Here is a 23,438-nt window from a genome sequence, read left to right on the forward strand (position 1 = left end):
CATGTGTCTACTTTTGACTGTTTTCTAATCATAAAACAGGTAATCCTGACAGCAAACATCTGCTCCTCGTTGTCATTCTTATAAACAGTTGCCTTTATGCTGAAGCCTTGAATGTATTTTATGGACACATAAAGAAATAATTGACCGTGGATTCTACAAGTTCTGTTTGTTGTGTTTCTTTCTCTTTTTTTTAAAGCAAATAATGTAAGACATGCTCTCCTGTTTGCACTTGGTTTTAGCACTGTGCGGGAGTTGCAAATGTACTCCCACTGGTGTTTTAAATGACATATCGATGCTGTGTTTTTGGGGGTCTCTCTTGTGCATTCCGGTGCAGAGCCATTGTGTAACAGTGTGATGTAATCCATCCATGAATGCGAGTTCAGAAAGGAGGATGAGCAAGAGCGAGTGGTGGTGGAAACTGTGTCAGTGATTTACATGATTATTATGTAGGTTTACATCATGTACGTCGTCTGGTCTCAGGTGTTTCACACATAGGGTTTCTGCAAGGCTTTGGTTATGTATATTTTTAGTGTTATGCGTGTGTTTATGTGTATGCAATATATGTGCATGCACGCTGAAATCAACAGTCGATTCTATTAAATTTTAATCACGTTTTGCCATGTTTGGCCAGAATTATTTGTATTTCCTTTAAAACTCTCATTGTAACACAAGCGGCTGTGCATACACACTTAAACTATCTAAACCATACGTTTAAATAATTTGTTTTGCTTGCCCTTGAACGCAGCTTGTGTGTTCCACAGGAGTTTGCTGTGTTGACTAAGGAGCTGAACGTTTGCCGGGAGCAGCTTCTGGAGAGGGAGGAGGAGATTTCTGAGCTCAAGGCGGAGAGAAACAACACACGTGTAAGATGTTTAGCAGCCATTTTGCTTATTAGCACTGTAACAGCGTCTGTGTTATCTTCCTCACCCATTGTGGTTGTGTGGGTGTGACACTGTTTCATTTTTCTCCCTCTCTTCCTTTTTCTTCTCCACATTTTCTTTTCCTCTATGCGACTCCTTTTTTTGTTGTCCGTATCTGCTTTCCTTATCTCTCCCTCTCACTCCTTGTCCCTCTCTGCTCGCCACCCAATTTGATCTCATTGTCACTCTTAAAACCCTTCACTCCTCTTCATCTTTTTTTTTAACCTTCTCCATCTCTGTTTCTTTTCCTTCCTCTATCCTGCTCTCTCAACGTTTCTCTTGGTTTCTGCCTCTTATTCTCTTCTTCATCCTCCTCATCCTCTTTATCCCCTTCGTTCAAACTCCCTTTTTTACCTATTCGCCTGTCACCACCATCACTCACATAGTTGTTGCTGGAACACCTGGAGTGTCTGGTGTCTCGCCACGAGCGTAGTCTGAGGATGACAGTGGTAAAAAGACAGGCCCAGTCCCCAGCGGGGGTTTCCAGTGAGGTGGAAGTCCTCAAGGCCCTCAAGTCTCTGTTTGAGCACCACAAGGCCCTGGATGAGAAGGTGGGTCCAACTTGCTTTGAGAACTTGAAGCATCCAGTGCACATACACTGACAATTGACTTTACAATGAAGTAAAAGACACCTTGTCTTTGAAATTAAAAATATTTATAGATTCTGGATTTTTAAGGAGGGAGAAAGAGAAGGTCTTATTTTCAAAACTTTTTAAGGACGTAATTGAACTTTCGGAGGAAAAAAACATATCAGACAAATTATTAGTCAACGCAGAATATTTTTAGATGTCTTCAAACTTTTCTGGAGGGAATCTTTTGGTGAAAGACAAAAGTGAAAATTCTTCACTTTTATTTCTCACAAAAAGTCACAAACATAAAGTGTGTACATTTCAGTATTTTTATACTAACAATGGATCGCATGGCTATTTGTATGTGAAAGGCAACACCTGTAGTGAGAATTATCAACTGACTCCACTGTTACCCACAACTCCACAGACCTTCATAGCGTTTTTTGGTTTAGCAGCCTGCAATTTAAGTGTTTTGTTTCACTCTAGCTGGTCTTAGTTGTGTTGTTTTTGTTAACAGCAGGCAGCTGTTTTGAGCAAGAAAGCTCTAAAAAACAGACTGTACACCACCAAATATTTTCCACAGGAGTTAGTGGAGATCACAATAGAACTGAAAGAGAAGGGAATATTGGATTGAGACACATGATTCAAAATTAAAGGCAACTGTTTGCTTACAAGTGTCTTAAAAGGTGATAATATCTTAGTATTGTGTTCACAACATGTTATTTCACATTTAAGAAATGAATGAATATTCATGCAGGAAGTCACGGAAGTCATACGCCCAAGCTGTAGTCAGCCCGCTGATTGAATCAGCATTCCTTATCAGTCACACACCAATCAAAGCCATTCTCACACTACACCACTACACCATTGCTGACATTCACACTGATGTTGGTAAAACTTTTCCTCCACCAAACTAGCCTCCACCTTTCTGGTTCAGAGTCTCAACATGGCTCAAAGGTCAAACTGGAATTCGATGTCAGGCCCACTCTTTTATATGGAGGTTTCTGCAATGTAGCCCCAGTTTTAGCTTAGCTTGCTGCTGGCTAATCCGTGGAGCATCTTAGAGTGGAGCCACTAGCGCCAAGCAAAACTGTATTTCCATTTGTTGCAATGAATGGTTTGATCTATGAGGAGAGTGTTCCTAACTGAATGAAAGCTATGTATAAAACCTATACCACTTATAATCATATATAAAAAAATAATTAAAATGAGAAATGGAGCAGATAAAAGGTAAATCCTTGCATCTGATTTGCTATTCCCTCACTTGACAGCTATTCTTAAAGGTTTGTCCTTTTCTTCTTTGCAAAAAAACCCATCACTTGATAAATGTGTATTTTTACTTTTATTGAAGAACATTTTTACTCATAAAACTGAACTTTTAGAAGTTTGAAGTAACACAAGTACAGGTCAGCCTTGTTGACTGTCTCACTGGGATCATTGCACCTGACTGCTGGTGTAGGATCAAAAGATTGGCAATGCAATAAACAAAATACCATATTCACATTTTGTGGAGAAATTCTGTTTTGATTTGAGTGTTTTTGGCCTCTTACTCTATGAATCATTTAACTGGCTCCATAGTCACCCTGACTTTGTCTTGGTTTTTGTAAAAAAGCTTATCAGGAAGGTGATGGATATATTTTAGAGTAAGAGGTCAAATTCATTTCAGTACCACAGAAGCAGCTCAAATCTTAAATTGTAAACGGCACTATGGTCAGTTGACTCATGACTTCTTACTGCTCTGTTCTGCAGGTTCGAGAGCGGCTCCGTGTAGCCCTTGAGAGGGTGTCCATGTTAGAGGATCAACTTGCAGCGTCTTCTCAAGAGGTAAAGTCCAGTGTGAATGGATATCTGTATCTTAAGATACTTCAGCTGGCTCAATGTGAAGAAAGAATCCTCATTTGCATTGTCTGTTTGCCCGTTTTGTCTCCATCTCTCCAGGTAATCTCTTTAAAAGACCAAATTAAAAGACGTCAACAAGGGGTGGACGGCGGGAAAGATGTAAGGGAGGGTTTTATGCATGTTGGTTCCAGTTGTTTTTGTGTATGTGTTAGCGTCCAGAGAGTAGTAGAAAAGTAGATGTATGGGTATCATGGTGTGTCAGTGTTATTTTAACTTAAACTTCACCTTTTCTACATCTCATTTATTTTCAGACAGAACCTTAACTGATTCTAACTGGTTATTTTTCTTCATCACTCTCTTTTTTCAACTTTTTATCCGATATTGTCATCACATCAGCGACTACCCAATGGCCCCTCCTCTGGCCTGGAGGACAGTGAGCTCGAAAGACAGAGAGAAGGAGAGATAGAGCGGCAGAGAGCTGAACTCTCCCAGCTGAGGGAAAGGCTGGCCCTCATGTGCCGACAGGTCAGTGTTTGTGTGTGTGTGTGTGTGTGTTCCCACATAATGTGTGTATTACAGTGCAAACCAATATGAGGATGATTTCAAGAAGATATTTTAGAGAGAAAATATGTTATACATGTCCCATAGTCAGAAAGTATGTGTTCAATAAAATGTGAAAAAGTGGAGAGTGGAAAAGGCCCTGCTCAAAGAGTCTGAGTGGCACCAAGGATTTAGCTAGAGAACAATTTTATCTAATGAATACACACATAAACATCATAATTTAGTACATAGGAAGGAGGTTGGGTTGGTGGAGGGAGCAGCACTCAGCAGCGATCTGCTTTGGCATGAAGGTACGAGTGAGAAATGTCAGGTCATGATGACCTGCATGCTTTTGAGTGTGACGGGAAGTTACTGGTCAGCTGGTGAAATGCAACTTCAGTGCGCCAGAACTAACACTATACTCATTTGTTTATGGTTTATAGTAGGAATAGGCTAATGTTTAGATATAATAGGAGTTGAGGATAGTGCTGATTATTAAAAAGGACACAACTTGCACATTATCGGGTCTATATTTTTATGCTGGGGCTTAACTGGAATATCTTGATTCTGATTTACAGTTCAAAAAACTCCTAATGAGCCCTTTGTTCTGAATGATTAGCTCAATTTTAGATTTTGCTTCTTTTTGTCATTCTTTAATCAAAACATAAACATATCCAAAATACATATTTGGCTAATGCAAACAGCCCATGAAAAAACCTGAGCAACAAAGGCTAAGAAACAGACGTCTGTTTGTAGGCATGCACAAACAGTATGACATCAATTTGATGGGGAAGTAGAGGTACCTTTACCGAGTCATAAAAATATAACTCTAATGCACTGTTTTTTAAAACAATTTAAATGCCTTTATTGTCATGGCATCGTCATATTAGACTTAAAAACAAAACTCATTTATCAGGGAGTGAGAAAGCCTCCCTTTATTTTTGTTTTCCTGCATTCTTGTATTTTTGTCTTCATGTATTCCTATCCAAAGCACCTCGAACAAACTCTTTTTGAGTCCAGGAAGCATTCGGGTCGGAGCAACCTGAAGCCTGGGCTTTTCATTTGAGGGAAGCATTTTTTACATACGTGTATGTTACGTCACCTCAGGTTTTGGAACTTCTATCTATAACAGCATATAAATAACAGAGTATCACCAAAAATATGATAAGCCTCCTTTAATGATTGGGTTGGTTAGCATAGGGGATTGAATGTAGCCACTGAGGATCCTCACAAGTATAGAAATACAAGGGTATGTGTGTATTTGTAATGTATATGTCCATTTACGTTTTCCAGTTAGTTTATATAGTAAACATCTGCTGTGATAATGAATTCCTTTAGTCATGCCAAACTATGCCACAAGCATTTCCAACATAATATACCAAGAAGTGGGGGAACCATGAAAAGTAATGTACCTCTACTGATCGCCCTCTTCCCTCTTGTGGCCAGATAGACTATTGCAGCTGCTTAAAAACCATACAGTTATGCTTTGTGATGCACAATAAAACACCATTTGAGTAATTGTAAACGTACGTAGCATCATTCCTCCTCTTGGTTTACAAAGCATTTAATGGTCTGACTCCACAGTACATATCACACATGCTGTCAGTGTATCATTCCAGCAGTTCACAAGTGGAAATCTCCTCCATGAGATTAGAGCATTTTTAAAGTCTAGTGAGAGAGTCTTCACCATACATGTAATTAAAAGAATATACTGTAACAGTTTGCCTGCAGATCTTAGACTTGCTCCGAGACTTTGTTCTTTTAAAAGTTTACTTAAGTCCTTCCTTTTCACTCAAGCTTTTTTTTTTTAAATAAACACAACATATTGGTACAGTATTTATGTGTGTGTATATGTACATGTATGCATGGATGTTTTTCTTTAAATCCACTTTTTGCTGTTTTGTTTTTATGTAAAGCTCTTTTAACTGGTTTTGTATGACATGGTGCTATACAAATAACATTTAAATTGAATTGTGCAATAGAGTGTTAATGATGTATAATAATGTAGGGTAAAGTCATTAAATAAAGATGACTGAATGTCTGGTTGGAGGGTAAAGACATTGAAGAGAAAACAGAAAATTGAAGAGAGACGTGTTTAGTGTTTAGTTCAATCTGTTAGTTCAATCTGTATACACTTACAGTATATCAGTGGCACTTTTTAAAAGTCTTACATTGACCAGACAGACAGTTGTAATCAATCTCAGTTGTATCTATTTACACTCTGTGCTGTGGCAGTTAGCACTGACTTATGTAGGTTCAATCTGTGTCATCTTGTGTCCCTTCGTGGTGTCACGTCAGGTTGGGGAAATAGAGGAACAGCTTGCAGCCGCCAGGAGGGAGGTGACGAAGTCAGAAGAGGCCAATCAGAAGCTCCAAAGGGAAGTGAAAGAGGTATGTCGGGCCAATGTGTCTCTTCCTGGCCAAAACCCTAAGCTCCCTCAACTCCCTGGGCTCCAAGTGTATATTTAAACATAATGTGCATATGCTGTAGAAATTCTAAATAAACTGAAAATTAAAAGAATTAAATAATTATATGGTTGATTTTTTCCTATTGTTGTTGCTGCAAAATACATTTTAAATAGACTCCTAGAACATCACAATACTTCTAATGCATACCATACATGCATTTAACCTTTTATTCTCTTGCTTATGTTAATTATTATATAATTCTGTTGAAAGAGCTGTTATTTCATGTATAAAATGTAAGTTTCATGATTGACCCCTGCCTCCACCAGGCCCTTTGTCAAAGGGAGGACATGGAAGAAAGGATTACAACACTAGAACGCAGGTAACTTGTGCTATGTGTATCTATTCTCAGTGTTGATGACAGCTCACACCTCTTTTTTGTCGCAGAATTTCATACATTAGCTGTAATGCACATAACAGAAGGACCATATGTTTCACCTGTCGGCTGGCAATGTGTTGCAAAGCTGTCCTGACATCTCTTTATACAGTCTAAGATTGTTTTACATGGCATTTGCATTATATTCTTATTAAGAACACAGCTGTGTACTACAAGAAACTGCCTGCTAGCTAAATGTACAATCTAGACAATCATCTTAGGTGTTTAGGGTTAGTTTGTATTTTTAAAACAGCTATTTAAAGACTTGAGATGAAAAATTAGTAGTTTGAGTCTGGCTATGTGGGCCTAAAGGTACCAGTGTCCTTAAAAAAGACCCATTTGTCTAAAATTGTTCTCTTTCCTTTTTTCTAGATTAGTTGCGTCTTTCTTACTTACCTGACAGCCTTAATTAATCTTGGATAATTACATTTATCATATAATTATTTATTTTGGCTGAGAACTAATTCCATTTGATGGGGGTTTGGTGTTGCTTGCAGGTACCTCAGCGCCCAGAGGGAGGCGACTTCTCTCCATGATATCAAAGACAAGCTGGAAAATGAGCTGGCCAGCAAGGAGTCCCTGCACAGACAGGTAAAAATGTCTCAAATAAACAAAACTGTCAGTTATACAGTATGGTCGTACTTACAAATCTAAAAATGGATCTGGGATGTAGAGTACTGCTATCTTTAGCAATTGTATTTGGAGTAAGACTCATTTTTAGAACTGACTCCACATGAACATAGGTCTCCAATCACAGTTCTTCTTCTGTGTATCCAGAGTGAAGAGAAGAACAGACAGCTACAGGAACGTCTGGATGAAGCAAAGCAGAAGCTCCAGCAGACCCTACAGAGGGCAGAGACACTGCCTGAGATTGAGGCCCAGCTTGCCCAAAGAGTTGCTGCTCTCAACAAGGTACATTAAGTCTGAGGCCGTCACATACTGTTGCCTGAGCAGACAACTTGCACACAGATGGGCCTTAACACTTAAATCATCAAATAATCAAATATTCATGCCTCTTTTGCGCAAAAACCTTCTAGGTTTATTATTTTCAATAGAAATATTTTATGTTTTTTCTCATTTAGGCAGAGGAGCGCCACGGAAATTTTGAGGAGCGACTACGGCAAATGGAGGCCCAACTTGAGGAGAAGAACCAAGAGCTACAGAGGGTAACCTCATTTATGGCTCTGTGCTTTGGATAAATTTTGAGCCAACTTAAAGCTTGTTGTCTAACTTTTTTTCCAAGCTTGAGCACCTTCATTGAATCTTTGTACGGCCTTGCTTCATTTCAGGCGAGGCAGAGGGAGAAGATGAACGATGAACACAACAAACGGCTCTCAGATACGGTGGACAAGCTTCTTTCAGAGTCCAATGAGAGACTGCAGCTCCACCTCAAAGAAAGGATGGCAGCGCTAGAGGAGAAGGTAGTGATATGACTAATCAGGGGTGCAGTATATTATGTGGTGTAGATGAAAACAAGAATGTTGAAAATAAATGTATTCATTCTTCTGCTCTGCTAGAATGCTCTTTCAGAGGAACTGTCCAATATGAAGAAAATCCAAGATGATCTAATAGCTAATAAGGTATTCAACTACATTATTTTATTGTCATGTTTGAAGCTTGTAATTTTTAAATCCTGTGCATGACCAGACTTTCAACGGCACTGTTCCGTCTTCTATTGCAGAAAATACATTACTATCTGGAAATCTGACTTTCCGAAACTCATATTTGTAAAACTTTTTGTAAAGGGTGTTAACCTTTAATTCCTAAATATCTAAATTATCAAGAAATCCATTTCTTCACAAACAAGAGACATGATGTTTAACAATTAGGGGTCATTTTCAGCAAGTAGCCTTTTCTCCTCTGTACTCCAGGAGCAGCTCCTTGCTGAGCTGGAGCGAATCCAACTGGAGCTGGATCAGCTGAGAGGCCGGCCTGGCTCTTCTTATTCCAGGTTAGGCATAATGAACTTTTAAGGGAAACACAAAGTCTCCCAAGGGACACGATATGTGGGTCATTCCGTGAAATCGGTACATTTTGCGTCCCAGAGAAATAATCTGTCATAAAATCACTATAATACCAAATACACACATAATTTAAAAACTTAACATTAGTATGTCTTCTATCATCAACACTACCTCAAATTTAAGTAAATTAAATATTACTTTCCATAGTTAAATTTGCATTTATGTTGATAAGGCAGGGATTTTCGCCTGTCCCTCACTATGAAAGTTATTTTTCAGGTCTCTTTAGTTGTTACTTGTTGTTGGAAAAATTATACAATTTTCACATTTGTATATTGTTCTAATAGTAATCTCATTGTTAAGCAAGGTTTTCAGCATGAATACATGTCATCTTTATAAAATTTTAATCATTTTATCAGTGTCCCCTGATTTCATGTCAACCCTGTTACTGACACAAAAAAACCTCTGTAAAATAAAGGCACATTCCAACAGTGACATCATTCACAGGAAGTTACATCATTTACAGGAAGAGGATTTTCAACAGTTAAAACACAACTAAGTTTCTCTCTTCTATAATATATAATTTTGTTGTTTTATGAGATTGTTGGGGTGGGGGACATCATACAGCGTCATTACTGTTACCAATTTGTAACATATTAATTAAAATAATAATTTGTATATCTTGATATTTACCATATCTACAAGTAAAATTCTTTCAAACTGTATGACATGTGCTCTTGTGACCTTGGACATTAGCTAGCTAGGGGCAAATTATCTTGAAATCGTCAATCCTGTTACTGTCAAACCTGTTACTTTTCCAGAGTAACAGGAGTGACACTGATTAGGTTTCACTCTAGTCACACAGTTTAAAACGTTTATTTAGATAAATTGCTAACATTTTTAAAAGTTATCTTGTGTGTATCATTGAGCTGATGCCCATATTATGAAATGTGGGTGACATATGAGCATTTATTGCAGTCTTAGTAACATTTGTTAGTATATGCATCTAACATTTTATTGAGGTTGCTTTCTTATTATAAAGATAATGTTATATTGTTGTTTTGATTAAATTGTTTATATGTATACTTCAATACACTTTTACAGATGCTATTAGTATGCGTGACCAAACTCTGAGCCAATTTAGTGCAGTTGATTGGACTAGTACAGACATCATTGGAAAGTGGTGTATGGTCAGGTATGATGATGACATTTACCCAGGTATTGCAACAGATGACACTAACATCCAGGTCAAATGTATGCACAGTGGAGGTCCAAATGAATTCTATTGGCTTATTCATGATGATGTAATCTGGTACCTCTATGACGATGTGCTTCACTTCATCCCAGCCCCACTACCAATCACTGGTCGCCATGTGGCGATCCAAAGCGATATATGGTTGGATCTTACAAAGTACAATGAGAGATTTCTCCATTGAATGTGTATATCACATTCATAGATTTATTTGTGAAGTAGTTCTCCTGTTCTGTTTTCAACACTTTATCTCCGTTTCTTGTTAACATTAATTATAGTATGGTTACATTCTAAGTTTTAAATCTCATTTTCCTATGGTGCTACCTCCCTCAGTGACAGGAAAGTATTACTTTAATGTGGTTTTGCATTCACCATGTTATTATTTACCTATTTAACTTTGATGGAGTTTTTACCTAACTCAATGTGAATTTTGTTACCTACTTCAAAGAGACTTGTGATGTGTGATAGGTCTTTATGGCCTGGTTTTAATGCCAGTTGATTTCTCTGACCAGTGTAGTGAGGATCAGTTTCAATTAAAGTAACATTCTTCTAAATCTCTTGTTAATCATGTATTTGTGTAAATGCTACACTACAGAACTTCACCCCTATCTTGTAATGTTAAAGAAAAGGAAACCAAATACCAGCTAAAAGAACTTTGTCTGGAATTCATGATCCCGACTACAAACCCCTCAAAACATTACATTTCTTAGAATTCAATATGCTTCACTAATATAACTGTGCAAATTCCATGCTACTGCAATTTAAAAGATAGTTATTTATAAGGTATAATAATAACAACAATAATAATAAATGCAGTAATGTTTTTAAAAGATACAAATATGTACAGTGTGCTGAACAATGTGTCCCATCATTCCTGTTACTCTTGTCAGTCCTGTTACTTCATATGTCAGTACTGTTACTGTCATTAATTTGATAAAAATGTAAAAATGATAATTAGAAGGGCCACCCAGGTATTACCATTCCAAATAAGACTGTAAAATGTTTTGGAAACTACCTTTTATTCAATACTTCTCTCATAAAAATACATATATATCTTAATTAATATGTGGTCTCTTTTTAAATTTTTTATTTTCTTGGTCATCTGAATGATGAAATTGAAATTTTAAAAATATATTCATAATCTGAAATAATCCCAGTGTAATGAGGGACTGAAATACTGTCCATACATGTGTAAACTGTTAAACAATTCTAATTCCAAATATGTTATATAGTAACCATTTTGTCCGTAACAGGGTTGACAGATAAATTGTATCATGGAGTGGATAACATGTCATAAAATAAATAAAATAAATAGCCTGAGATGGCACCATATAATTTATTGTCACTTTAAGATGTCTTCTTTCCATAGATACTTTTAAAATTGTGATAAAAATGATTTTATATTTTAAATTCTGAAAGTTGAAAAGGTACCGATTTCGTGGAATGACCCATGTACACTGCCTCCTCTGAGCGCTTCTTCTCTATTCTGTTTACTCCCCTTTTCAGTCGTTATGTGCTTAAAGTAATGACACAACTTAAAAAGTAATTATTTACAGAGGCTGGAAAATAAACTAATAATATATACATAGTTATATACATCATTAATTCACATGATTTTAACACTATTTGTTATTCTTGGGACACCAGTCTGTGTTAGCTCATGTTGTTATTTAACCTACCCTTCCAGGAAATGTCATTTTCATGTACGGTGATGTAACAAATGAATTCTGGATCTCACTATAGGGCGGGCAGCGTGAGCTCCCTTCCCTCCACCCTTTTTCGGCGATCCCTTCCAGGGAGCGCATCGGAGCTACGGTACCCCCAGGGTGGTGGCTCACTCCCAGCTGGCTACAGCACTTCCTCTGGTGGGGTCGTGGTCAGGCGGGCACACCGTGGCCGGTGGGGGCCTGCGAGAGATGATAGTAACAAGGTGTTCATCTCACATTGAGATAATGTTGATGATATAATGGATGATCGGATGATAAAACCACATCATTTTGATATAGTTTTATAAGATTTCTTACACACTTCCTTTCTTCATTCTTAACATTTTATTCTCTTTCCAGTATGGAGAGTGGGACAGTAGCACTATGCTGGGTCCTGGGTATGAGGTTGGTGTGGAGGGAGGCTGCTCTGATGACGAGGATGACAGAGAGACTCTGTTTGGATCAGAGCTTCTCTCTCCCAGCGGACAGACAGATGTACAGACTCTGGCCATCATGCTACAGGAGCAATTGGAGGCCATCAACAAGGAGATTAAGTAAGTTTTCTGTGTTTTACAGTCTCACTTTTTAACCGATATATATGCAGAATGACATGGCGTGATATGACATATATGCAAAGTGTTGTTCTCAAAGTGTCTTCTCTTCTCTTCTCTCAGGCTGATTCAGGAGGAGAAGGAAAGCACAGAGCTAAGGGCGGAGGAGATTGAGAGTCGGGTCAGCAGCGTGGCCCTCGATGCATCACCTCTTCCGCCATCCTCGCTTGGAGGACGCGACAGCGTTGGGAGGGGCTACATGACTCCCTCCATCACCTCCTCCACATTGGCATCTCCCTCACCACCAAGTTCTGGACATTCCACCCCCCGCCTGCCACATTCTCCTGCAAGGGAGACAGACAGACAGGTACTGCGCAGAAATATCCCATATAAGGATATTTTTGAGTGGACCAACATCAAAAGACAATGTAAAACTGACAAGCATTGTGTAAATCCACTCAATTCTTTCCACCATGCAGAATAGCAAAGATGGTGAGGAGTGCCGAGCCCTTGCCCTGATTGACTCCACACCTCCCCCTGTTCCCCGAGCCCTGCGATTAGACCGAATGACGCACACTCACCCAGGGGCAGGTCTCGATGACCACCGTGAATTTCGCAGGTACTACTAATAAATAATATAGATATGTACATAATAATATTTTTGTTTAATGCCCAAATTAGCCCTCATGTTCCCTAACAGCCCGCGGTGATGGTTCATGTTGTTGTTCTCTTTGTGTCTGTGTAGTCTCTCTGCTGATGGGTCCACCACTGCTAGCCAGGATTCCCTGCACAAAGCCAGCAAAAAGAAAAGCATTAAGTCATCAATTGGTCGTCTCTTTGGCAAAAAGGAGAAAGGAAGGATTGGTGCACCTGGGCGCGAATCTGTCTCACTGGGTACAATTTTAAACTGCTCAGCTTTTCACAAAACCATTTGTGTTGTGGTGCTATCATCGAACTGAACAATTGATCATTTTAGAGAATGATCAACAATGAGATGGATTCATGAAGTAATCTCTACTTTCAACCCCTTATCTTTCCAGCCTCCACACCTTCAGATGATCTGGGTTCAGCAGACCCATTAGGCCTGGCTAAACTCGGGACTGGAACAGTTGAGAAAGACCGCCGCAGCAAAAAGAAGTGAGATCTGTCATCTTTTGACACTTTTTTCATGTTACTGTATATAGAGATTTTTAAATCCTCCTGTTGTCTACAGGGTGTTAGTACATGGCATAGTCAGATGCCTTCTAGATTATTGCGCTAAGCAGGGTACTGATTCCCCTGGTGCCATTCAGTGTTAAATATATGCACTGATGGCACCGGAAGGTACATGAAAAAAAAATGGCACCAAATATCATGGCATTTCACATCGGAAGTTCAAAGTGAATTTCTATTTATAAATAGGAGACAGTGGTAAGGTGAGATATGAAGAAATGAATCTCTGTCACACTTTTCTTTTCCACTGTCCTTGCCAGGCATGACCTGTTAGAGGAAGCCTGTCGTCAGGGTCTGCCTTTCGCCTCATGGGATGGTCCTACTGTTGTTACATGGCTTGAGGTATGGCCACTGTCTTGTTAAATGGGTGGATGGATTCAGTCCAGTTTATTTTAATTAAATGTATTTACATTAAATATCTTTCCTGAATACTCTGAGATATTGTGTCACTTTTTCTGATTTTTTAAATATTCTTAGCTATCTAGCTCTTCATAAGAATAAATAAAATCTTAGCACTTGGGGTTAATTTTAGTAATAGGCTCAGGTTAGGCAAGTGATACTTAAGTATAGTTGATAATCATCTGATAGTTTGTCAAGTATCATCATTACACTGACATCATTGCCACATCTTCTTTCTGTTTACCCAGCTGTGGGTTGGGATGCCAGCATGGTATGTTGCAGCGTGTCGTGCCAACGTGAAGAGTGGTGCAATTATGGCCAACCTGTCAGACACAGAAATCCAGAGGGAGATCGGCATAAGCAACCCTCTACACAGGCTCAAACTCCGCCTGGCTATCCAGGAAATGGTCTCCCTCACTAGTCCATCTGCACCTGCGAGCACGCGCTCTGTAAGGCTCAATCAAAAGCATGATATTAACTTAAACATGAGCAAATGCATGGGACATTAACACATTTTTACATCATCTATGTTAATGAAGGAGACTGATGTCATGTTTCTTTGTGTCATTACAGTCGACCAGTAATATTTGGATGACACATGCTGAGATGGAGTCTCTCACTGCTGCCACCAAGCCAGTAAGACAGAATATTATGTTACCTATCAAATGTGAAGAGAATTCATTGTCTTAGTCTGCTGATTAACTTTTTTATAGGGATGTGTCACTCAAATAATTTACATGAAAGACAGTCATGTTACCAAACAAACAGTTATGATACAAAACATGTTGCTTTTCTGTGTGTTTACAGTAAATTCAGTGTAGTACTATAGCAATATGAGCAAAAATCTCACATTGATAAGGCTTTTTCTTCTTCTTTGTCTCTGATTAGGGGAAGTATGGCTACACCTTTCCCTTACTATTCCCTCGAAATCTGTTTTGATGTAGTGCTTTTCCAACTAATTCTCACTCACTAACAAAACGTTTCCTCCTTCTGCCTTCCCTCTCCTCCCCTCTTCTCCATTCGGTCCTGACACCTATTTACCATAACACACACAAACACACACACTCCCCCTGGTGATTTTCCCCTCTCTTTCCAACTATCTGTCCCTTTTCTCTTTCATTTCTTCTTTGTCTGAACTACAAGGAGCAGAAGGAGTTCAGCTGGGACCAGGTGAGTTTCTGTCAGAACATGTGGCCATCGCTTAGTGATCAATAATGTGAAATTCATCACTCAAAGGTGTAACCTATCTATTGTAAGGTCATTTATTACTCAGGCTATTAGAATACAAAGGAATATTAAAGCTACCATGGGCAGCTTTTAATTACAAAAATAACTTGTTAAATAATAAACACTATTTCAAAGACATCACTAAGTATATATTTTTTTCTCACACTGACAGAAACTGACAACTTTCATCGATGTCATGTTAACTCAATTTTTTTCTCTTGTTAAAAACTGAGGTAAAACTGTGGTAAATATGACCCTCATCAGATGGTTATAACGAGAACAAGAGGGACTCTGGGACCAGAACAGACAAAAAAACTGAGTGAAAATCACCAGAATATGAGTTATAATGCTTTTGAACACTCACAATCTATTGATGCCACCTTCTAATAAGGCAACCTTTATATAGAGATCATAAACTCTAGTTATGGCTTACTTATGGTTAATAAATCATTTATTACTACTTTATAGCAACTTCCATGTGACAAGGTTGTAGAAAATATTCCTGTTGCTGCATGACTCTGTCTCAAATTGACTGCTCATAAGTGGTTAATGAGATAATGTCAGTGTCAAATTTGTTAACAAATCTAGTTCTGGTCAACAGGGCCTTTTCCAGAATTTGCGTGTATATTTGATGCAGGATCTTCCTGAGGGATTAAAGAACCAGTGCGTAGGATTTAGGTGCATCTTGTGGTGATGTTGTAGATTGCAAACAGCTGAATACCCCTCACCTCACCCTCCCTTCCAAGCAGGCACCTACAGAGACAGCAAAAGTCACAAAAAAACAAACAAAACAAAACAAAAAAAACGCATGAGGCCCTCTCTAGAGGTTGTGTTTGGTTTGTCTGTTCTGGGCTAAGTAGAAACATGGCGTTGCAACATGGCAGGCTCCATGGAAGAGGCACTGCTCCTTATGTAGTTCTAAATGACTCATTCTAAGGCAGCAAAAAGACAATGATTCTTATTTTCAGGTGAATATACACTAAAACATACTATCATGCTCTATTTCTGCCAAGACTAAATTCTACACATTGCACCTTTAAAGAACCAGATTAAAAGAGAAAACGTGTCAAAGGCTATAGGAGGATTTCCACAACCTGGCAACCCAAAAGCTGTTCTTATAAATGGCTTATCACTAATGTAAAGTAGTAATACATTATTTATTAACCATAAATAAAGCCATTACTTACATCTCATAAGATTTCTTGAAATGGTACCATCATATTTAGTTATATTTGGCTATATTTCCTGTGTTTCCTATGATGCATCATTTTCAGCTGAGGAATGCTTTGCACAATTGCTGAGTGCTCATGACAGGAGCAACAGTTGGGGAAATCCCTTAAGACAGAAGGGAATCTTCACAATTTTTGTTATATTTAGACTTTGAGCTTGCACTTTGGAGGTTCACCCGGGGTTATGTACATAAGACTTGTGTAATGTGGGTAATGGATTGCATCATATTTGGTTTATCATTTGACAGGACATTCCATTCCCACATTAGGCATCAAAGTAATACTGTAAAACTCAGTCTTATCAGTCTTGCTGTAAGCAAAGGCTCAAATAATGAGTTCATGAGTGACAGAAGAACATTATCCTAGCAATCGCTTAACTATTTTAATTATTTAATTATAGTAAACAAAAGTCAAATCACACATTGGGCTTTGTGACAAATTCAGGTCATTGTTCTTGATTTTTATATCATTAGGAAACTAGCAAAAGTATAAATCTGTCCTTCATCCCGCCTGTGTTCTTTCTCTCTATTCACCCCTACCTCTCCCGCCTCCATCTTATAGATCCTGGCTTATGGAGACATGAACCATGAGTGGGTGGGAAATGAGTGGCTGCCCAGCCTGGGTCTGCCCCAGTACCGCTCCTACTTCATGGAGTCACTGGTGGACGCCCGCATGCTCGATCACCTCACCAAGAAAGAACTGAGGGGGCAGCTGAAGATGGTTGACAGTTTCCACAGGTCTGAAAAAATCAGTTTGATTCTCCATCTCTACTTCTTCTGTGCATCCTCTGCATAATTTTACATTATTATACAAAATTCTGAGCAATGTGTCATTCTTACCTACAGGGTGAGTCTCCACTATGGTATCATGTGCTTGAAGCGCTTGAACTACGACAGGAAGGAGCTGGAGAGGAGGAGGGATGAGAGTCAACATCAGAACCAAGGTTCCTGCCCTACATTTACACACATATTTATGGGTTTATATTGCACACTATCAGTATAAGTGATCAGTTACCTCATGCACGTTGTTGTCTTAACCGCCGCTCTGTGTCAAACTCCACAGATGTGATGGTGTGGTCCAATGAGCGAGTGATGTGCTGGGTGCAATCTATTGGTCTCAAAGAGTTTGCAGACAACCTATTAGAAAGCGGGGTCCACGGGGCCCTCCTGGCGTTAGATGACACCTTTGACTTCACTGACTTGGCCCTTCTTCTTCAGATACCCAATCAGAACACACAGGTATACCACAGCGTTACACGAGTACAACACTCCACCTTTACCACCAACTTGTAGACACTGAAATGAGAGAATCATCATCTCTGTAGAGGACTTATCTCACAACTGTTGTCAGGAATTCTCATTGCCACACCTTCTGTTTGCCTAACACCAAGATAATCCTTATCTCACATTCTTAAATTATCTTAATTATGATCTTAAATCTCAGTTTGTCGATCTTTTGCAGGCAAGGCAGCTCCTAGAGAAGGAGTACAATGCCCTCATCTCCATGGGAACAGAGAGGAGGCCAGATGAGGTATGACAAAGCGAGCTATCAGTTGAAAATCAATTAAGATAATCAATGCCTGCCAGAAGGCGAGCGTATGTGTTGATTGTAACCGCCTCAACTAAGACTATTTTACTTGACAATAGGGCCTTTGATCCAAACTTTTCAGTTTCACCCTTTTTTATATTTGTGTCATGACAAGATAATTTCTTTTCAGTGGTAAAACAACAGATTGAAATATCACTTTTCTTTACATAGAGAGCCTTTTGGCATCAGAGCATCTACTACTGCTAGCAAAATGTTAGCATGCCAATGTGGTTCAGCTGTGTTTACATCACTGCTAATTGCTTAGTTACAGCATGTAGGACTAAAAACTGTGCAACTATATTGTCACAACAAATCCTGCTTTGTCAAATACTAGTTTGTTGAACCCAACTAATGCATAATGAATAAGACCCTAAAATAGATAGCCTCCACTGTGACTGTCGTTATTTTTAATCACCGGTATTATTTCATTGTCTCTGCAGGATGGCACGAAAACATTTACACGGTCACCATCATGGAGGAAGATGTTCAGAGAGAAGGACCTCCGCGGTGTGACCTCTGATTCCTCAGAAACATTACCTGCCAACTTCCGTGCCTCCGCCATCTCTACCCCTTCTGTCACCCTGAGAAAGGTCCAGAGTGAAGGTGAGGAGTGGGAACGAATGAACTTGGCAACATAATTTAACAGGATCAGGCAACAGCACTAAACAGGATCTATTTTCACAAACTATTAAGCTGGTCCCGCAGTTTACAAAAAAACAGTTAGTCAAAAACAGAATGCAGAAACACAACAGAAGATGGCACGGCACAAATGTGTGTTGCTGAAGGTTGATGTTTATTTATTTACATTAAAATGAAAATAGTGATGCTAAAACAGTGGCAAAGGTGGTCGTTATGGGAATTTAGCAGCTGTTCAGCTGTGATTGGTTATAGAGCCCTCTAAATCTCCTAACAAAGTCAGAACCATTTGATGATGTATTGATGGTAAGTTAAGAAAAGCTGTTGTCAAGATGTAAATAAAGCCAACAAAACTAAAAGGAAATTAATAAACTAATTATGCAGTGTTTTAGACCAGAAAATAAGTCATTGGTGATGATTCAAACATAAAGAAAAATTATGTGTCATTTACATAATTGATTATAATTTTCCAATTATGTTCTTTTTCACTTCCAGGATGCCATATTGGTTTCAATTAATATGAATAGTGGAAAAGATTTTCAGAGATTTTCAGAGATTTTAAAGATTTGTGATTGTGATTGTGATCAGCATAAACATGTTGTGATTGTGTTATCATTTTGTGGTAAGTGTCGTGAGCAGGGATAGTTTTTTTTTTAGACTTTTTGGATACGTTCTCATTACAGGACTTAATGGACAAATCAGATTTTTTAGTCAGATCTGATGTTTTTGTGTTTATGGTTCACATTCATGACTGTGACATGCATCCGGCTCCAGTGTGAACACTGTTGAGGTCCTAAACTGATTTAACTGAAATTTGAGCCGCATGCATACAAGAATAACAACAATAATGTAATTTCTATGACAGTCATATCATAAACATGGACAACATGCCCGTGCTAGCATTCGGTTACGATACTTCCTCATCTTTCTATTGATCCCTGCCACTGTTGTTGCTCTCCTCCAGGTTTATTTTTACCAGGCTTTGAGGTGCTGACACTGAATGATGACAGCAGGCATGTGCAGAGACGTGAGAAGTTCAAAAATTACATGAAGTCCGATCTGACCATTCTGACAGTGGCCAGAGATCAGATATGAATCAGATCGAAGTCCACATATTGGCACAGATTTGATAAGAAAAAAAATTAGATTCTGTGAAAAATCTGAACTGATTCATTTTGAGGCAAAAAGTAAAATTGGATTTGGGCCACTTCAGCATATAACGTGAAAGTAACTTAACAAATTATTTTGTGGGAAAATTAAACCCATAACCGAAATAACAGGTAACCATGAATGCTATTAAAAGGATATGTGTGGATTTGAAGTTATGTAATGTCTTTCAACAGCTAAGATAGCTTCCGCTTTAGGGGACACCTTGACCCGTCCTGGAGAGGCTGGACAGTTAAATATGAGGAAATACAGGAAAATCCAGTGAACTTTTACCAGCACAGCTTTTTATTTAACATCAGATGTTCCCTTGTCATCTGAAGTTCATTCAACAGACTGATGAAATATTGCATCAACAAATGAAACATGTGTTAAGTGGGGCTTTCAGTAACACAGTTTTATGGCAAAGTCATGAGTGAGTCAAACTTAAAAGCCAATAAAATACAAGGAAACAGTCAATGGCATAACTACCAGTAGTAGAAGACGTCATTTTAAAGGAATTATTTGACATTTCTCTTTTTTTTGCTGAGAGATTCACGTCATGTCTGACGGTGAATATGAAGATTAGCACAAACAATAGAAACAGAGGGAAACAGTTGATTAACTCTGTTGTTGATTCATCAAACTAGTGAGCTTTACAGGTGCTGGTATGAGGATTTTGTCACCTTTTGATAAAGCCAGTCTAGCTGTTTCCTCCTGGTTACAGTCTTTGTGCTAAGCTAACTAGCTGCTGTCTGTAGCCTTGTATTTATGATACAGATGTGACACTGGTATCAATCTACATTTATATAGCCATTTATCCAAAATGCTTTATACCATGCAAAGTGTAAGTTTGACTGCTGGGGTCCCCCAACATTGGTTAGTGGACAAAATTGATTTCCTTAGCATGTATATCTACATGCTTATAGAAGCAAACACCTGCACTATTCCTCACATAGTTAGAATGGTAGAAGCATTATAGATGATGATGATGATGATGATGATGATTCTTCTTCTTCTTAGTAGTAGTAGTAGTAGTAGTAGTAGTAGTAGTATTGCTATTATTGCTACTACTACTACTAATAATAATAAGAATAAGAATAATAACAACAACAACAACAATAATAATAATAATACATTTTATTTATAAAGCACTTATCTTAAATTAAATAAACCTCCAGTGGATTCAAATGATTTAATGATTTTGAGTTTATTGTTTTGTTCTGTCTGATTTATTAAAAATGTACTAAACACAGTTTTGCTTGTTTCAGTTTAAACTACTGCAGTAGTAAAGACCTGTTCTTGTTATAATGCCACAATGAATTGTATTAACTAATGACTTTGTTCTCTTTGTCAGTAAACTCTGGTCCAAGAGGAGAGTCGGGGTCAGTGAGAACGTATTCCTGCTAAAAGATAAGCACACCAGGTGAGAAAAACACCCTTACTTACAGTACGACTGTATTCTGAATTTTCTTGTGCCGTCTGTAGTTAAAAACAGCCTCTGTTAACATCAAAAAATCTAATCTCAGCAGGTGCTATAACAGTGCTTTAAGTGTGTTTTTTTTCATTTTGTAGAACCCCACCTCCATCCTAACCCAAGGAGGAAAAAAAAAATGTTTGGAGAAAAAACAGAGGCTCAAAAATCAAAATGGACACTAGAAGATGACCAACAACATTCGAGCCAGATGTCTCGAAGAATCAAAGACACTGAGTGAATGATTTCTGAAAAAATGATAAAATAATGAGTGAATGTCTGTTTATCCATCGACTCTCTCTCTCTCTTTCTCTCTCTCTCCTTCTCTCACTCTCTTTCTCTCACCCCATCTTGATCCATAGTTGTGGCATGAAGCTGTTTGATTCTGTAGAAAGTGGCCTGTAGAAAGTGACCATCGCCTATCGTGAATTCATCTTTTGTTTTTGAGTGTGAGACGGCAATATTGACACAATGAATTTATAGTTTTTATTTGATTGGAAAATGCATTCCTGTTCAGACCAAGAGAGCGATACCCCGACTCACATCCTTTCAGGTGATCTTACTATGATTTAGAATGACAATAGAACATACTCTGCCTAGCAACATCACAGTACAGTTTTTTGGAGGGAGGGAGGTTCAAAGGCTAATGTAAGTGTACACAGGGGAAATGAGATGTATGTTCTTAAGCCATAACAGACATGAGATGCACAAATGTGAATAGGACAATGAGGCAATTAGCAAAGTGCTTTATGACAAAAAATCCTGTTCAAACTGGAAAAAAAGAGTTAAGCATTTGTGTTAATATGCATGCCAAAATCAACCATTTTAGAGTGAACATCATGATACCAATCATCTAATGATGTGAAAGCTTGGGTAAGGACTTTGTAAAATGTGTGTATTTTATTTTTATCATTTTTTTATGATAACTGCTATTGTACGTATGTATGTATGTACATTATGTATGTGTGTGTATTAAACTGTATGTTCATTTCATACTTAGTTTAAAGACTGACAGTAATTAAATTTTAGGTTGACTAAAGGAAAATATGTTTTAAATTATGGACATTTAAGATATGCTACTTGTATGTGTACATTTTGAAAAAACAAAACAAATTGTGTTATGATTTAAATTCATATTATTGGAGAGTAGTGATGATAATTGAATATAATATGATAACAATAATGATGATGATTGTAAAAGCTGTAATTAAAAAAACATACCTGTAAAATGTTATGTTAAAGGAGTTATTTTGCAGTTTCCGCTCACATCGATCACAAATGGCAGGTAAGTGGCTGTAATGTGCAGGTCTCAGTCATTTTTTCAGAGTATGTCATTGTTAAACCACAGAGGCCCAGTTTATCATTGAAATAACAACCTATTGGATATACCTTGGATATTTTTGCAGTAAAGGTATGGGATGAGGGGCCTTAGAGAAGAGGTATACTCATTTATTTACCTTATATTCAATCTCTTAAGAGAGTGTATATGGTAGTTTAGGTACTGGAGACAAGCCAAAACAGGAAGAGGAAACTCCAGTGCTTTTTAGTCACGGCAATGGTTATAAATAGTTCAGGTGTTTTATATACCTCACAGGCGAACAATGATTTTTAAAAAACATTTATTTATTAGTTTCACATTTCTTTAGTTGTTTTACTGCTTAAATAAAAGTATATATATATATATACATATGAACATATTCATTATCCAATATATCCTTTATTAACCTCATGTTTCAAGCCAAGCAAAATCAATAAGTATGCTGACATGTCTAATTCAGAAGTGTGATGCGGTGTGATTTGGTTAAAAAGATAGTTCAGAGATTAATAGGAATATTACTGCTTTTTTCACCCACAGTCAGAAACAAATAAATTCCTTCAGATATATCTTTTGTGTGTATTTTGTGATGTCTGGAGTATGTCAAACAGTATCAAACAGTCAAAAACAGCATCTCTATTCAGCTTAATTGTTGAATGTCTGTGAGCTCAAATAAATACATTATACTCCCATGAACACCCAACAAGTAACGGGTTGGGTTACGGGTAGGGGGTGGTCGCTTTTTTCTAAGCTTTGTCTATAGAAGGTGAGGCCCACAGTCTCAGGCTTTGAAAACCCCTGGTCTATTTTATTCAAAATACTCACTCAAATGGATTCAAATTGGTGTTTTCTAATGTGTTTTGACATGAGAATTGCAATGCCGGAAGTTCCTGCATCCCTGCCAGAACAAGTGACAAATTAAACAACCACATTGTTTTTTCTGTTGACAAATGACCCATAATATGCTGCTTTCCAGAAATGTTAAGCAAACACCAGTCTTCTGCAGCTAAGTCCACTTTTTTGCTACTTAACTAAC

General features: G+C 38.0%; 2 protein-coding genes across 2 annotated transcripts in view; both read left to right on the forward strand.

Moving 5' to 3' along the window:
• The window catches only part of LOC134003864 (uncharacterized), a 6,752-nt gene extending 5,802 nt beyond the window's left edge, over nucleotides 1-950 (forward strand). The window contains exon 3 of the mRNA XM_062443216.1: nucleotides 762-950. Coding sequence (XP_062299200.1) covers nucleotides 762-950 — 189 coding nt within the window. The remainder of the gene's footprint in view (nucleotides 1-761) is intronic.
• Nucleotides 951-1,345: 395 nt separating this feature from the next.
• On the forward strand, nucleotides 1,346-21,212 carry LOC134003009 (liprin-alpha-3-like). Its single transcript, XM_062442091.1, has 29 exons — nucleotides 1,346-1,471; nucleotides 3,239-3,313; nucleotides 3,428-3,487; nucleotides 3,725-3,853; nucleotides 6,167-6,259; nucleotides 6,604-6,656; nucleotides 7,208-7,301; nucleotides 7,488-7,622; nucleotides 7,793-7,876; nucleotides 8,000-8,131; nucleotides 8,228-8,290; nucleotides 8,582-8,661; nucleotides 11,667-11,853; nucleotides 11,990-12,183; nucleotides 12,304-12,547; nucleotides 12,660-12,799; nucleotides 12,926-13,074; nucleotides 13,221-13,317; nucleotides 13,653-13,734; nucleotides 14,040-14,240; nucleotides 14,365-14,427; nucleotides 14,935-14,961; nucleotides 16,809-16,984; nucleotides 17,093-17,190; nucleotides 17,310-17,485; nucleotides 17,709-17,777; nucleotides 18,275-18,437; nucleotides 20,971-21,039; nucleotides 21,189-21,212. Exons 1-28 carry the CDS (start codon nucleotides 1,361-1,363, stop codon nucleotides 21,021-21,023), a joined length of 3,228 nt encoding a protein of 1,075 aa, XP_062298075.1. The 5' UTR covers nucleotides 1,346-1,360; the 3' UTR covers nucleotides 21,024-21,039; nucleotides 21,189-21,212.
• Nucleotides 21,213-23,438: the final 2,226 nt, after the last annotated feature.

The sequence above is a fragment of the Scomber scombrus genome, chromosome 21, assembly GCF_963691925.1.
Source record: "Scomber scombrus chromosome 21, fScoSco1.1, whole genome shotgun sequence".
In the NCBI taxonomy this organism is placed as follows: Eukaryota; Metazoa; Chordata; class Actinopteri; order Scombriformes; family Scombridae; genus Scomber; species Scomber scombrus.

Bases quoted from the DNA above. Each gene is read 5' to 3' on its own strand.
- LOC134003009 (XM_062442091.1), top strand. From the start codon at position 1,361: ATGACAGTGGTAAAAAGACAGGCCCAGTCCCCAGCGGGGGTTTCCAGT. The intron at 13,735-14,039 runs GTATGGCCACTG...CTGTTTACCCAG, and splicing joins CTGTTGTTACATGGCTTGAG to CTGTGGGTTGGGATGCCAGC. The intron at 18,438-20,970 runs GTGAGGAGTGGG...TCTCTTTGTCAG, and splicing joins GAGAAAGGTCCAGAGTGAAG to TAAACTCTGGTCCAAGAGGA.